This window comes from Neoarius graeffei, chromosome 12, assembly GCF_027579695.1.
Source record: "Neoarius graeffei isolate fNeoGra1 chromosome 12, fNeoGra1.pri, whole genome shotgun sequence".
NCBI classification, from domain to species: domain Eukaryota; kingdom Metazoa; phylum Chordata; class Actinopteri; order Siluriformes; family Ariidae; genus Neoarius; species Neoarius graeffei.
In genome coordinates, this window is record NC_083580.1 from 4,472,661 (window position 1) to 4,488,200 (window position 15,540).

General features: G+C 45.5%; 2 protein-coding genes across 3 annotated transcripts in view; both read right to left on the bottom strand.

The window, feature by feature from the left end:
- Positions 1 to 15,540, bottom strand: part of LOC132895138 (WD repeat-containing protein 7) — a 217,294-nt gene that overhangs the window by 196,162 nt on the left and 5,592 nt on the right. Inside the window, exons 2-10 of one of the 2 annotated variants that reach the window (XM_060935380.1) lie at positions 8,503 to 8,674; positions 8,286 to 8,392; positions 7,978 to 8,056; positions 4,908 to 5,082; positions 4,720 to 4,796; positions 4,481 to 4,600; positions 4,240 to 4,385; positions 2,155 to 2,257; positions 1,763 to 1,876 (exon numbers count right to left, since the gene is read on the bottom strand). In XM_060935380.1, the coding sequence (XP_060791363.1) occupies positions 1,763 to 1,876; positions 2,155 to 2,257; positions 4,240 to 4,385; positions 4,481 to 4,600; positions 4,720 to 4,796; positions 4,908 to 5,082; positions 7,978 to 8,056; positions 8,286 to 8,392; positions 8,503 to 8,661 (1,080 nt within the window). In that variant the 5' untranslated portion in view covers positions 8,662 to 8,674. The remainder of the gene's footprint in view (positions 1 to 1,762; positions 1,877 to 2,154; positions 2,258 to 4,239; positions 4,386 to 4,480; positions 4,601 to 4,719; positions 4,797 to 4,907; positions 5,083 to 7,977; positions 8,057 to 8,285; positions 8,393 to 8,502; positions 8,675 to 15,540) is intronic. The other variant, XM_060935381.1, reaches the window with a different exon arrangement.
- Positions 10,667 to 13,160, bottom strand: LOC132895773 (proline-rich protein 36-like). Its single transcript, XM_060936607.1, has 3 exons — positions 12,745 to 13,160; positions 11,817 to 12,365; positions 10,667 to 10,685 (listed from the first exon to the last, which is right to left on the bottom strand). Exons 1-3 carry the CDS (start codon positions 13,158 to 13,160, stop codon positions 10,667 to 10,669), a joined length of 984 nt encoding a protein of 327 aa, XP_060792590.1.

Consider the following 15,540-nt stretch of genomic DNA (forward strand, 5'->3'; position numbering starts at 1 on the left):
CAGCATCATACTGTGAGATTCTGTTCAAATTGTTTTTTTTTCTTCTCTGAAGCCTGAGCCATTTATTTTATTAGTTTATAATTATTGTTTAATTTAGTCTTCAGGAGAGACTGCCTGCACACAGTACTAGTATTAATAGTTTTTTTTCTTACATGAAATCTGAGGCATTTATATTATATTTTAAGGTAACTTCATGTTGTGCTGTGAGGTTCTATGCACTTTAACTTTTGAACCAACAGGAGCATTTGGATAAGTAAAGCCTATTTTTCTGCATTTTTGTAGTCCTGGTAATCTTTTATATTGGTAAAGTTGTTTATAGGACCGTTACTCAGTGTCTTTGTTTTTTTTAAATCAATAGTTTTTCAGTAATAACTTAATATTTAACATATCACTCAATTTTAATCACAAAAAGAGAAAATCGCAACAATTTCTCACAACTTTCACTTCCTCCCGCAATGTAATCACAACAAAAACCTAAAAAACACCGCAACTTTCATCGCAATTTTTTTGGAAACCCCCGCAACATCAGACATTTTAGCCCGCAACAATCACAAAAAAGGCCCGCGAAATCCTGGGGGGACTGCCCAATCGGATTCTGAAGCTTGTGGCCAGAAAAGTGCTTTAAAAATAAAAATAAAAAGTTAGGAGCATGCTTTGTATTCTGTGGACGGAGCTTCTGAAGGTCTGACTGTGGGCTTATAAACCTTAAGATTAGAGTCAGATTTCCTGAAGAGCATTATTCTGTTATTTCAGTGTTTAATTAGGATCACGCAACGCGCAATACTATTGTTATTCTTTAGTTTTGTTAAAAAATTGCCACACGTTTGTTGAAACACGTGGTTTTAGATGCACCAGCGCTTTCACTTTAAGCGGGTATTTAGATGCCCCAGCGCTTTCACTTTAAGCGGGTATTTAGATGCCCCAGCGCTTTCACTTTAAGCGGGTATTTAGATGCCCCAGCGCTTTCACTTTAAGCGGGTATTTAGATGCACCAGCGCTTTCACTTTAAGCGGGTATTTAGATGCACCAGGGCTTTCACTTCACGTATCAGATTTAATGTTTATGCTTACACATAATAAAAATGACAATATTCACACAAATGTGGCTTCAGTGTGACATAGTCCAGAAAATACAGTAATTTACATATAATGTACATCTTCAGAACAAAGTTGTTCGAAATTACTACTTTTTTTTTTTTTTTAAATCAGGTAAAAAATATTTTAACAGAACTAACTGCTGAGCATGTTAGCTCTCTAGCTGTGGTGTTCTAAACAAGCTTGGGGACTTTGCATGCATCTTCACCAGGTGAAGACAGATGAAGGGAGTCAGTGATTGGTCAATTCTAGTGGGAGGAGCATGAGACCGGGCGAATCAGTGTGAGCGAAGAAAACTGGCTATCAGACAGCGAAGCGGAGGCAGGCGCACTGCGGAGAGCTCTCAGAACATCCAATAATATTCACCGCTGAATATTAGGAGGACCAAAAAAAAAAAAAATGGCTCATGGGTGCGTCCTGATTGGGCAGCGACGTCCTGCTTGGTTTTTTTTTTACAAGAAATAGCAAGGTCAGTTCAGGCACAGGATGAAAAAAATATATAGTGCCATGGTGGTGTACTTTTTAACCCTTTCAGCAAGTGAATGAGTGAGAGGATGCTCATGGAGTCTCTCTCTCTCTCACTCACTCACACACAGACAGAGAGAGAGAGAGGCCCCTAGTGCCTGGGGGAGGCGGTGCGCCTGCATCCAGCTGTCTGAGGTTCTTACTGGTGCCTCTAGAGGCTGCTGGAGGTACAGCAGCTCAGGAGTGTAGAGCTCCGGACCGGACGCGCTGTCAGGGATACACACGATAACACACTGGCCCTCGCACTCCTCCTCCAGCTGCGGGGGTAGCCGGAGGAAGGCGAGCGGTCGGGCCACAACACACAAACACGAAATCATAAGCATATAAAATACACAACACTGTAATACACACAATAACATAAAGCACAGAGACACACCAAGCTACAATAAGACAAAAATATAATTTAATTCACCACAAAAATACAACAAATAACAGTTATTCGTCTACCTGAATTCATCCACCAAGTTGAATTTCCCTTTAAAATTAAGCCTTCTATGCTACACATGATGTGTGTGTGTGTGTGTGTGTGTCTGACCTGCTTGTCTGTACGGTCTGCAATGCTGTACACCAGAGGTGGGATGGAGCCTTCTGCAGTTTTCCCTACATCACTACGGAAGTGCTCACTGGCTGGAAGACAGCTAAAACACACACACACACACAAAATCCATGAATGAATCCTAAGAAGCTGAAGTTTTATTTCTTTCTAACAGACAGACAGACAGACAGACAGAAAATCTGTGTGTGTGTGATCCGTTTGTCAGTATGACGAGACCAATCCCACAAACATTCATGACCAACCCAACCTGCTCTCACAGTTATTCCACTTCTTAGTATCTTCTTATGACATTTTCTAAAATACAACCCCAATTCCAAAAAAAGTTGGGACAAAGTACAAATTGTAAATAAAAACAGAATGCGATGATGTGGAAGTTTCAAAATTCCATATTTTATTCAGAATAGAACATAGATGACATATCAAATGTTTAAACTGAGAAAATGTATCATTTAAAGAGAAAAATTAGGGGATTTTAAATTTCATGACAACAACACATCTCAAAAAAGTTGGGACAAGGCCATGTTTCCCACTGTGAGACATCCCCTTTTCTCTTTACAACAGTCTGTAAACGTCTGGGGACTGAGGAGACAAGTTGCTCAAGTTTAGGGATAGGAATGTTAACCCATTCTTGTCTAATGTAGGATTCTAGTTGCTCAACCGTCTTAGGTCTTTTTTGTCGTATCTTCCGTTTTATGATGCGCCAAATGTTTTCTATGGGTGAAAGATCTGGACTGCAGGCTGGCCAGTTCAGTACCCGGACCCTTCTTCTACGCAGCCATGATGCTGTAATTGATGCAGTATGTGGTTTGGCATTGTCATGTTGGAAAATGCAAGGTCTTCCCTGAAAGAGACGTCGTCTGGATGGGAGCATATGTTGCTCTAGAACCTGGATATACCTTTCAGCATTGATGGTGTCTTTCCAGATGTGTAAGCTGCCCATGCCACACGCACTAATGCAACCCCATACCATCAGAGATGCAGGCTTCTGAACTGAGCGCTGATAACAACTCGGGTCGTCCTTCTCCTCTTTAGTCCGAATGACACGGCGTCCCTGATTTCCATAAAGAACTTCACATTTTGATTCGTCTGACCACAGAAGAGTTTTCCACTTTGCCACAGTCCATTTTAAATGAGCCTTGGCCCAGAGAAGACGTCTGAGCTTCTGGATCATGTTTAGATACGGCTTCTTCTTTGAACTATAGAGTTTTAGCTGGCAACGGCGGATGGCACGGTGAATTGTGTTCACAGATAATGTTCTCTGGAAATATTCCTGAGCCCATTTTATGATTTTCAATACAGAAGCATGCCTGTATGTGATGCAGTGCCGTCTAAGGGCCCGAAGATCACGGGCACCCAGTGTGGTTTTCCGGCCTTGACCCTTACGCACAGAGATTCTTCCAGATTCTCTGAATCTTTTGATGATATTATGCACTGTAGATGATGATATGTTCAAACTCTTTGCAATTTTACACTGTCGAACTCCTTTCTGATATTGCTCCACTATTTGTCGGCGCAGAATTAGGGGGATTGGTGATCCTCTTCCCATCTTTACTTCTGAGAGCCGCTGCCACTCCAAGATGCTCTTTTTATACCCAGTCATGTTAATGACCTATTGCCAATTGACCTAATGAGTTGCAATTTGGTCCTCCAGCTGTTCCTTTTTGTACTTTTAACTTTTCCAGCCTCTTATTGCCGCTGTCCCAACTTTTTTGAGATGTGTTGCTGTCATGAAATTTCAAATGAGCCAATATTTGGCATGAAATTTCAAAATGTCTCACTTTCGACATTTGATATGTTGTCTATGTTCTATTGTGAATACAATATCAGTTTTTGAGATTTGTAAATTATTGCATTCCGTATTTATTTACAATTTGTACTTTGTCCCAACTTTTTTGGAATCGGGGTTGTACTCCATTAGTTCAAATTATAAACGTGTTAAACGTTGCCTTTTTCGTCCTGCGAGCTTTATACCTGACCGCCTGCTCTAACCTCTCCGTCTTGTGACTCTTCCTTTAGATCCCGCAGGACCCCAGTGGTTCTGCAGCACACCTCTGGTTCGGTTACCTGGCTGGAAGTTTGTAGATGTAACTGCAGCCGTCTTCGGTCCAGATTATAACTTTATCGACAGCGATGAACTCTCCTCCTGTCCACGCCTGCTCGTTATCACTGGGCACGGAGCACAGGAGCGAGAAATCTCCTGCGTCGAACACCTACAACACATACACACACATCATCAAAACACGAGCACATAACCTATAGCCTGGAGACGTGTGTTCTCGTTTGGGTCGCACACACTATGACCGACCCTCCAGTATTTGGAGCAGACGACGAGCAGAGACAGCTGTGTGAAGGCGCAGAATGAAATACTCTGACAGCTCTGGCAGTAGATCGGCTTCGACTCCTCCTCAAACACAGGGTCCAGATCCTGAAAGGGAAAACAAAAAACACAACTGAGATACATGGGAAATTTAAAGGTGTTGGGTCTCTACGTGTACATGCTGGATCATGAGACAGCAAGTGTGTGTTGGGTCAGAGTGTGTATACCTGCATTCGGCTCACTTCTGCTGTGATGATCCACACTTTCAGAATTCCGGTCACAGACACTGCTACCACCGTGTCTTCTGCAGCACACACACACACTTTTTGAACAACTGGATAACCCAAACTACAATCAGAAGCGTGTTAAAGCACTGTGTGTGTGTGTGTGTGTGTGTGTGTGTGTGTGTGTGTACCCTGGGTGCGATGCGAGCGGATGATGCTCATGGAGCTGATCCAGTCAGGAGATATTTTGGACACCAGAGAGTAAAGGACTTCCAGACTGGTGGCATCCACGACGAGGATCTCTGGGTAGTGACCATGACACAGGAGACGTCCCTCACGCTGGGTGCCGATGGTGAACTGATAAAACTGTGCAAAGGAGAGCAGAGATAGAGGAAAAAAGATGGAGAAAATGAAAGGGGGATAACTTAAATAATTTATAAAACATGTTGATAAGTGTCTCGGAGTGTAGCATAGCATTGTCCTGAGCCCTCTGCTGTTCACGCTGATGACACACGACTGTGTCCCCAGGGCTACCAGCAACCACATTGTGAGGTTTGCGGACAACACAACAGTGGTGGACCTCATCAGGGACGATAACGACCTGGCCTATAGAGAGGAGGTGGAGCAGCTGGTGGGCTGGTGCAGGGAAAACAACCTGATCCTGAACGTGGACAAAACTAAAGAAATCATTGTTGACTTCAGGAAAAACCAACCCAGCCACGCTCCACTTCTCATCAACAACACGGCCGTGGAGGTGGTCAATAGCACCAAGTTCCTGGGGGTGCACATCACAGACAACTTCACCTGGTCTGTGAACACCGCATCACTGGTCAAGAAGGCACAGCAACATCTGCACTTCCTGCGTAGGATGAGGAGAGCCCATCTGCCCCCGCCCATCCTCACTACATAGAGAGCGTTCTAACCAGCTGCATCTCTGCGTGGTGTGGAGGCCGCAGTGCCTCTGACTGGAAGACTGTGAGGAGAGTGCTGAGGACCGCGGAGAAAATCATTGGGACTTCTCTTCCCTCCATTCAGGACAATGCACCAAGGTGCTGCATGTCTCGAGCCAGAAACATCATCAGTGACCCGTCACACCCTCGCTATGGACTGTTCTCCCGTCTGGCCTCTGGAAAGAGGTTCCTCAGCATTCGGTGCAGGACCACCAGGTTCTGTAACAGCTTTTTCCCCAGGCCACCAGACTGCTGAACTCCAAACCCAAACTCTAAACTTCTATTCATAACTTGAACATTCCTAATTCCACAGGTCACGTTATACTATTGCACTTTATAATATTTTTGCTGCTGCATAATTTAATTTAATACACTTCATATTTAATTCTGCGCTGAGCCAAATTGCAATGAAATTTCGTTCTGTGTACACTTGTTGCATACTGAATGACAATAAAGGTTGTCTAAGTCTTAGAATTAGACCTGTGTGTCATTAGAGGGAGAATTAGAGGGAGATCAGAAGCAGTATGCTGTAATACTGTGACCTCTGAGGTAGTGTGGGGTAGAAACACAACCTCCGAGGTAGTGTAGGGTAGAAATTGAACCTCCGAGGTAGTTCAGTGTTGTATAGTGAGCACAGAGGTGGTGTCATGATCTCACATACCGTAGAACAGTGAGTCAGATGCACTGTAATATAGAGCAGTAGTGTGGGGTAGTATAGTGAACTCAGTGGTCGTGTGGGGTAGTATAGTGAGCTCAGTGGTAGTATAGTGAATTCAGTGGTAGTGTGGTGGTAGTATAGTGAACTCAGTGATGGCAGTATAGTGAACTCAGTGGTGGTAGTATAGTGAACTCAGTGGTAGTGTGCTGTAGAATAGTGAACTCAGTGGTCATGTGGGGTAGTATAGTGAACTCAGTGGTAGTATAGTGAACTCAGTGGTAGTGTGGTAGTAGTATAGTGAACTCAGTGGTAGTGTGCTGTAGTATAGTGAACTCAGTGGTGGCAGAATAGTGAACTCAGTGGTCGTGTGGTGGTAGTATAGTGAACTCAGTGGTCGTGTGGTGGTAGTATAGTGAACTCAGTGGTAGTGTGGTGGTAGTATAGTGAACTCAGTGGTAGTATAGTGAACTCAGTGGTAGTATAGTGAACTCAGTGGTAGTGTGCTGTAGTATAGTGAACTCAGTGGTGGCAGAATAGTGAACTCAGTGGTCGTGTGGTGGTAGTATAGTGAACTCAGTGGTAGTGTGGTGGTAGTATAGTGAACTCAGTGGTGGTAGTATAGTGAACTCAGTGGTAGCGTAGTGAACTCAGTGGTAGTATAGTGAACTCAGTGGTGGTGTGGTGGCAGTATAGTGAACTCAGTGATGGCAGTATAGTGAACTCAGTGGTAGTGCAGTGAACTCAGTGGTAGTATAGTGAACTCAGTGGTGGTGTGGTGGCAGTATAGTGAACTCAGTGGTAGTATAGTGAACTCAGTGGTAGTGTGCTGTAGTATAGTGAACTCAGTGGTGGCAGAATAGTGAACTCAGTGGTCGTGTGGTGGTAGTATAGTGAACTCAGTGGTAGCATAGTGAACTCAGTGGTGGTGTGGTGGTAGTATAGTGAACTGAGTGGTAGTATAGTGAACTCAGTGGTAGTGTGGTGGCAGTATAGTGAACTCAGTGATGGTAGTATAGTGAACTCAGTGGTGGTGTGGTGGCAGTATAGTGAACTCAGTGGTAGTGTAGTGAACTCAGTGGTAGTGTAGTGAACTCAGTGGTAGTATAGTGAACTCAGTGGTAGTACAGTGAATTCAGTAGTGGTGTGGTGGTAGTATAGTGAACTCAGTGGTGGTAGTGTAGCAAACTCAGTGATGGTAGTATAGTGAACTCAGTGGTAGTGTGCTGTGGTATAGTGAACTCAGTGGCAGTATAGTGAACTCCGTGGTGGTAGAATAGTGAACTCCGTGGTAGTGTGCTGTAGTATAGTGAACTCAGTGGCAGTATAGTGAACTCCGTGGTGGTAGAATAGTGAACTCCTTGGTGGTAGAATAGTGAACTCCGTGGTGGTAGAATAGTGAACTCCGTGGTGGTAGAATAGTGAACTCCGTGGTGGTAGAATAGTGAACTCCGTGGTAGTAGTATAGTGAACTCCCTGGTAGTAGTATAGTGAACTCTGTGGTGGTGTAGTGGTAGTATAGTGAACTCAGTGGTGGTAGTATAGTGAACTCAGTGGTGGTGTAGTGGTAGTATAGTGAACTCAGTGGTAGTGTAGTGGTAGTATAGTGAACTCAGTGGTAGTATAGTGAGGAGGGGCATGTAGTTGATGCGTTACCTGTATGCCTGTGTGAGCACAGGCCAGCTTGGTGAACTCAATGCAGCGACCATCACTCGCATCCCACAGACACATCTCTCTACAAACACAAACACATCCTGAAGTGTTACACACTCTACACTCGGTGTGACTCTGATGAGTCATGAGTCATACGATCTGCATGATGTGTACAGAGGTGTAGTGTTCAACCCACAGTGTTTCATGTAACAGCAAAGCAAGTTCTTCTTTACACACAACACACACACTTTATATCATACTGCTTTGTGTCGAACAGCCTCCATGTTTGAGTGTACAGTGCACCCACCCACCCGCTCTCTGAGGCGCTGACCATGTACTGCTTTTCACTGCTGGCACTGGCCTTGGACAGACAGGTGACGGAGGTGCTGTGACCAAACAGCAGAGCGCGCGGGTTAATCTGCACAACCAAAACATCATCATGAGCTGCAAAACGAACATCTACACGGGAAAAAGGATGATTTTATATACAAAACACAAAGAAGGGCGGAAACTGGTGCAACCTCTCACCTCAAGGTCAGGGGTCAAGTCCCAGATGCAGATCTGACCATCATGGCAGCCGCTGATGATGGTGGCCAGGTCATCCATCACCAGCAGGCTGGAGATGCAGTGGGTGGGAGCATGGCGGCCCCACAGCACTATGGGTAATACCAGACTGTTTCCTGACATGTTCTCTAGCAAACTGTTGAGAGAGAGAGAAAAACAGCATAAAGTCACGTAGCGTTAAATTGTAAAAGCTTGTAGCTGCAGTTTGCAAGAAAACACTGGAGCCTCCTTCCTAAAGGTCCAATAAACATCTCCTTTAAGAAAAGGTCACCTTGAATAATTTAAAATACTGTACTACTATAACAGAAACGATAACTAATATGTACATTAGAACAAGTGACTTTATATAACAGACTATAAAACTACCTCCTGACCAATCAGAACCAAGAAAAACTGATCATTCTTTTTGCTCTGCTTCATGGTTTCCGCAAGACGGGGTCGATCTGATGGTCCACAGTACTCAGCACAGAACATCCGTCTCTATTTAAAAGCAGTCCGTATTAAAGAGGAATAAAAAGAGGCAGAGAGAGAAATGATTGACGAGGCAATCGTTAGTTTCCCTGCTGGCATCCAGCCACATGTCCATCCACTAAAAGCCACTGAATTTCATTAGGCTGAAGAGCAAAAATAGATCAGCCAAATCGTTCGCACAGTCGCAAACTGGTGCAGTGAAATCACCCAGGCGTGAACAGTGGCGTGGATGTCAATTCTCCCAGCAACCCCTGCTGCCTCGCCAATATTAACTCTTTATCATCATCGCATCTTGACAGATCCAGTGATGCATTCAGTAAGAGCACTCCAAAATACAGGTCTTAACCTCTTCAGCATAAGACGCACAAACACGCCAAATTCGCAGAATTATCCAAATCAGCCAATCACGTGGTCGCAGCACGACACAAAATCATTCACGTACGTACAGGTCAGTAGCTTGAGTTCATCTTCACATCAAACATAAGGACGAGGAAACGAAAGCGATCACTGCGAGTAATTCAGAAACTGCTGATCTGCTCACAAACCGTAGCACAGAATGGCGCATAAAACAAAAAATCATTCAATGAGCAGCAGTTCTGTAGGTCAACATCTAGTTGATCAGAATCAGCAGGCTGGCTTGAGCTGACAGGAAGCCTACGGTAACTCGAATAAGCACTCTTTACAGCCGTGCCGAGCAGAAAAGCATCTCAACACAGCAAACCTGGAGGCAGATGTGCTACAAAAGCAGAACCCATTTCTGAACAGGAATCCGAGGGCGATTCAGGTGAACGACGAGTGTAGTTCAGTATGAGGGGGCGGGGCTAAAACAAATCCCATTCTTCATTTCTTTCCTTTGGATTTCATTTCTAAAACCACACAATTACTCAGTCAGTCAATCAACAAGAACAAAGTCTCAGATTATGTTGTGTCAAATTCAAATCCTAAATAAATTGAGACAGCAGAAAAAGAAAACAAGGTGAAGTTTGCACTGCTTTAAAAAAAAACAACCCAATATTGAATAAATTATTCAATTCCCTTTATAATGATTTCTTTCCTGACGTTTCTCCTTGCTGAGATTTAACTCTGTTTGATTCGAATGGTATTCCTGTAAGAGTGCCATCTTGAAGGCGTCTGCAAAGAGGAAGCCATTTTGTTTTATTCAAACCTCCAACGCACATCATTCTATTAACTCTAGATCCTCAGTACACAAGATACGATATAACCAAACAGTAAATGTACAACATAATTCAGTACAACATTCAGGAAAACAGATACTGACTCTAAAGTGCTTACATGTCGGCTACGACACATTTGGGTCATTTATTAATTAGAAAATTGATCCATAGCTACACAAAAAAAAAAAAACCACACACAAGTGACAAAAGAAATTCATTGTTTCTGAGCATTTTTATTACATCAAGCAACAAGAGTCATTTAAGCAATAATGTTTTGGTGTGTAACAGGTTTAATCTAGCCAAGATGAATAGTTAAATATTTATTCTGAATTTATATTGTGTTCCTTTTTATGCTAATATTGAGGTTGCAGTGAAGTCACATCACTTTTACACAGAGAACAACTTCATGCAGAAATAAATTATTATACTGCCACCACATTTTCCCTGACTAATCTGAAGAGATGAATATTTTTGTTTCCATTTCATACTGAAGCCGATTCCCTGAGAGAAATACACAAAAAAGGAAAATCACTACCTTACAAGCTTCTGCCGTTTCATGGAAAACTTCTCATGGAGTTTCCGAAACAAGGTTTTAATCCTCACTAACGGAGCGAGCTTCACCCGGACTTTAGAATTCTCCATTCCGACTATTTGTTTTCTCCTGAACTGAAAACGTGAATCCGTCACGGGAAAAGACCAACAGGATACTGAACGGACGAGCAGGAACAGATCTATCTGTAGCTTTCTAACTAATCAATCATCATGATCACACACACACACACACACACACACACACACACACACACACACACACACACACACAGCTGTATGTGAGCAGGACATTTGGTTGTGGAGATTGAATCAAAGGCAGATTGCTGAACTGATTGGGATGGAGCTCTGGAACACGCCCCTCCTGATGACCCTCATGTGACCTTGAGGAACAGTCAGGAGTTTAAACCTGGATTCAAAGCTCAGAAAAGTAACGAGACAACGCGTGTTTGACCAGAACACATGACTCCAACTGATTTTATAGGATGGACGAGAAGATAACACTCAGTTTTCTAAAGAAAAGGAGCAAAGAAAGATGACAGTCGGGGGGGGGGGGTGTCAAGGGGAGAGAGAGAGAGAGAGAGAAAGAAAGGTCAAGGGGAGAAATAAATAAAAGATAAAGTCAAAGAAAGAAAGAATGAATTCAAGGAGAGATTACTATAAGGGGAGGGTTGTCAGGAGGGGTGTTATCAAGAGGGGGGAGGGTTATCAGAAGGGGCGTTATCAAGAGGGGGGAGGGTTATCAGAAGGGGCGTTATTAGGAGGGGGAGGGTTATCAGAAGGGGCGTTATTAGGAGGGGGAGGGTTATCAGAAGGGGCGTTATTAGGAGGGGGAGGGTTATCAGAAGGGGCGTTATTAGGAGGGGGAGGGTTATCAGAAGGGGCGTTATTAGGAGGGGGAGGGTTATTAGAAGGGGCGTTATTAGGAGGGGGAGGGTTATTAGAAGGGGCGTTATTAGGAGGGGGAGGGTTATTAGAAGGGGCGTTATTAGGAGGGGGAGGGTTATTAGAAGGGGCGTTATTAGGAGGGGGAGGGTTATTAGAAGGGGCGTTATTAGGAGGGGGAGGGTTATTAGAAGGGGCGTTATTAGGAGGGGGAGGGTTATTAGAAGGGGCGTTATTAGGAGGGGGAGGGTTATTAGAAGGGGCGTTATTAGGAGGGGGAGGGTTATTAGAAGGGGCGTTATTAGGAGGGGGAGGGTTATTAGAAGGGGCGTTATTAGGAGGGGGAGGGTTATTAGAAGGGGCGTTATTAGGAGGGGGAGGGTTATTAGAAGGGGCGTTATTAGGAGGGGGAGGGTTATTAGAAGGGGCGTTATTAGGAGGGGGAGGGTTATTAGAAGGGGCGTTATTAGGAGGGGGAGGGTTATTAGAAGGGGCGTTATTAGGAGGGGAGGAGTTATTAGAAGGGGCGTTATTAGGAGGGGGAGGGTTATTAGAAGGGGCGTTATTAGGAGGGGGAGGGTTATTATAAGGGGCGTTATTAGGAGGGGGAGGGTTATTAGAAGGGGCGTTATTAGGAGGGGGAGGGTTATTATAAGGGGCGTTATTAGGAGGGGGAGGGTTATTAGAAGGGGCGTTATTAGGAGGGGGAGGGTTATTAGAAGGGGCGTTATTAGGAGGGGGAGGGTTATTAGAAGGGGCGGGGTTATTAGAAGGGGCGTTATTAGGAAGGGGCGGGGTTATTAGAAGGGGCATTATTAGGAGGGGGAGGGTTATCAGGAGGGGAGGGTTATTAGAAGGGGCGTTATTAGGAGGGGAGAGGGTTATTAGAAGGGGCGTTATTAGGAGGGGGAGGGTTATTAGAAGGGGCGTTATTAGGAGGGGGAGGGTTATTAGAAGGGGCGTTATTAGGAGGGGGAGGGTTATTAGAAGGGGCGTTATTAGGAGGGGGAGGGTTATTAGAAGGGGCGTTATTAGGAGGGGGAGGGTTATTAGAAGGGGCGTTATTAGGAGGGGGAGGGTTATTAGAAGGGGCGTTATTAGGAGGGGGAGGGTTATTAGAAGGGGCGTTATTAGGAGGGGAGGGTTATTAGAAGGGGCGTTATTAGGAGGGGGAGGGTTATTAGAAGGGGCGTTATTAGGAGGGGGAGGGTTATTAGAAGGGGCGTTATTAGGAGGGGGAGGGTTATTAGAAGGGGCGTTATTAGGAGGGGGAGGGTTATTAGGAGGGGGAGGGTTATTAGAAGGGGCGTTATTAGGAGGGGGAGGGTTATTAGAAGGGGCGTTATTAGGAGGGGGAGGGTTATTAGAAGGGGCGTTATTAGGAGGGGGAGGGTTATTAGAAGGGGCGTTATTAGGAGGGGGAGGGTTATTAGAAGGGGCGTTATTAGGAGCGGGAGGGTTATTAGAAGGGGCGTTATTAGGAGCGGGAGGGGTTATTACAAGGGGCGTTATTAGGAGGGGGAGGGTTATTAGAAGGGGCATTATTAGGAGGGGGAGGGTTATTAGAAGGGGCGGGGTTATTAGAAGGGGCGTTATTAGGAGGGGGAGGGTTATTAGAAGGGGCGTTATTAGGAGGGGGAGGGTTATTAGAAGGGGCGTTATTAGGAGGGGGAGGGTTATTAGAAGGGGCGGGGTTATTAGGAGGGGGAGGGTTATTAGAAGGGGCGTTATTAGGAGGGGGAGGGTTATTAGAAGGGGCGGGGTTATTAGAAGGGGCGTTATTAGGAGGGGGAGGGTTATTAGAAGGGGCGTTATTAGGAGGGGGAGGGTTATTAGAAGGGGCGGGGTTATTAGGAGGGGGAGGGTTATTAGAAGGGGCGGGGTTATTAGGAGGGGGAGGGTTATTAGAAGGGGCGGGGTTATTAGGAGGGGGAGGGTTATTAGAAGGGGCGTTATTAGGAGGGGGAGGGTTATTAGAAGGGGCGGGGTTATTAGAAGGGGCGTTATTAGGAGGGGGAGGGTTATCAGGAGGGGAGGGTTATTAGAAGGGATGTTATTAGGAGGGGAGAGGGTTATTAGAAGGGGTGTTATTAGGAGGGGAGGGGTTATTAGAAGGGGCGTTATTAGGAGGGGAGGGGTTATTAGAAGGGGTGTTATTAGGAGGGGGAGGGTTATTAAAAGGGGCATTATTAGGAGGGGCAAGGTTATCAGGAGGGGAGGGTTATTAGAAGGGATGTTATTAGGAGGGGAGGGGTTATTAGAAGGGGCGTTATTAGGAGGGGGAGGGCTATTAGAAGGGGCGTTATTAGGAGGGGCGAGGATTATTAGAAGGGGCGTTATTAGGAGGGGAGGGGTTATTAGAAGGGGCGTTATTAGGAGGGGGAGGGCTATTAGAAGGGGCGTTATTAGGAGGGGCGAGGATTATTAGAAGGGGCGTTATTAGGAGGGGGAGGGTTATTAGAAGGGGCATTATTAGGAGGGGGAGGGTTATTAGAAGGGGCGTTATTAGGAGGGGCGAGGATTATTAGAAGGGGCGTTATTAGGAGGGGAGGGGTTATTAGAAGGGGCGTTATTAGGAGGGGCGAGGATTATTAGAAGGGGTGTTATTAGGAGGGGGAGGGTTATTAGAAGGGGCGTTATTAGGAGGGGCGAGGATTATTAGAAGGGGCTTTATTAGGAGGGGCGAGGATTATTAGAAGGGGCGTTATTAGGAGGGGCGAGGATTATTAGAAGGGGCGTTATTAGGAGGGGCAAGGATTATTAGAAGGGGCGTTATTAGGAGGGGCGAGGATTATTAGAAGGGGCGTTATTAGGAGGGGGAGGGGTTATTAGAAGGGGCATTATTAGGAGGGGGGAGGGGTTATTAGAAGGGGCATTATTAGGAGGGGCGAGGATTATTAGAAGGGGCATTATTAGGAGGGGCGAGGATTATTAGAAGGGGCATTATTAGGAGGGGCGAGGATTATTAGAAGGGGCATTATTAGGAGGGGCGAGGATTATTAGAAGGGGCATTATTAGGAGGGGGGAGGGGTTATTAGAAGGGGCATTATTAGGAGGGGGGAGGGGTTATTAGAAGGGGCATTATTAGGAGGGGCGAGGATTATTCAGGGCTGTGATTTGGGGCTGGTGAAATTATCTGAAAATTTTAGCCGGGGGTCTGGGGGTCACAGGCCCCCAGCTGGTCCAGGGCAGCACCCTGGTGGGGGGACAAGGGGGGAAGCCCCCTGAAGCTCCTGGGTTTTGGGGTTTTCTGACTTAAAAATTGTACTAAAATGGCAAGCAAACACACAAGAAAAAAACTTGTCATGATTAACAAATTCAAGCCAATTTAATGGTCAACATGCAACTCTGACACACACACTCTCTCTCACTCGCGCGCACTCTCTCTCACTCGCGCGCACTCTCTCTCTCACTCGCCCCCCCCAAAGAACCAGCGTGAGCAGGGCCCACTAGCCCCGCGCCTTGGGACGTAATTCGCGCCGAGGCGAGCCGCGGAGCTCCGCTTGGTTTTCGTTTCTATCCCGGGCTCCAGCCCGACTTTGCACGCTCGTAGCTCGGGCAGGGGAGGTCCCAGTATCCCCAAACTTGACAGCCAGAGACCTCTGCCCTCTCCCCAAAGAACGAAATCGCTGAACAAATGTCTCACAGTCTTATGTCCAACGTCTGTAGCAACCTCTTTCTCCAACCATTCCCAGCGGAACTTGTTTTTCAATATTCTGTCGATTTCTTTAACTCAATTTGCATCTTTATGCTCGATCACGGAGGCTGCCATCTTTCAACTCTGTTTGAAGCGAGCTTACGTACAGCTATCTAACAAGCGCGTTCATTGGTTGCTACAGAGCGATGGGCCAATCACGTACCTCGTTTCATCTCAATGACGTAATTGCGTCAATGAGATGAAACGAGGTACATGATTGGCCCA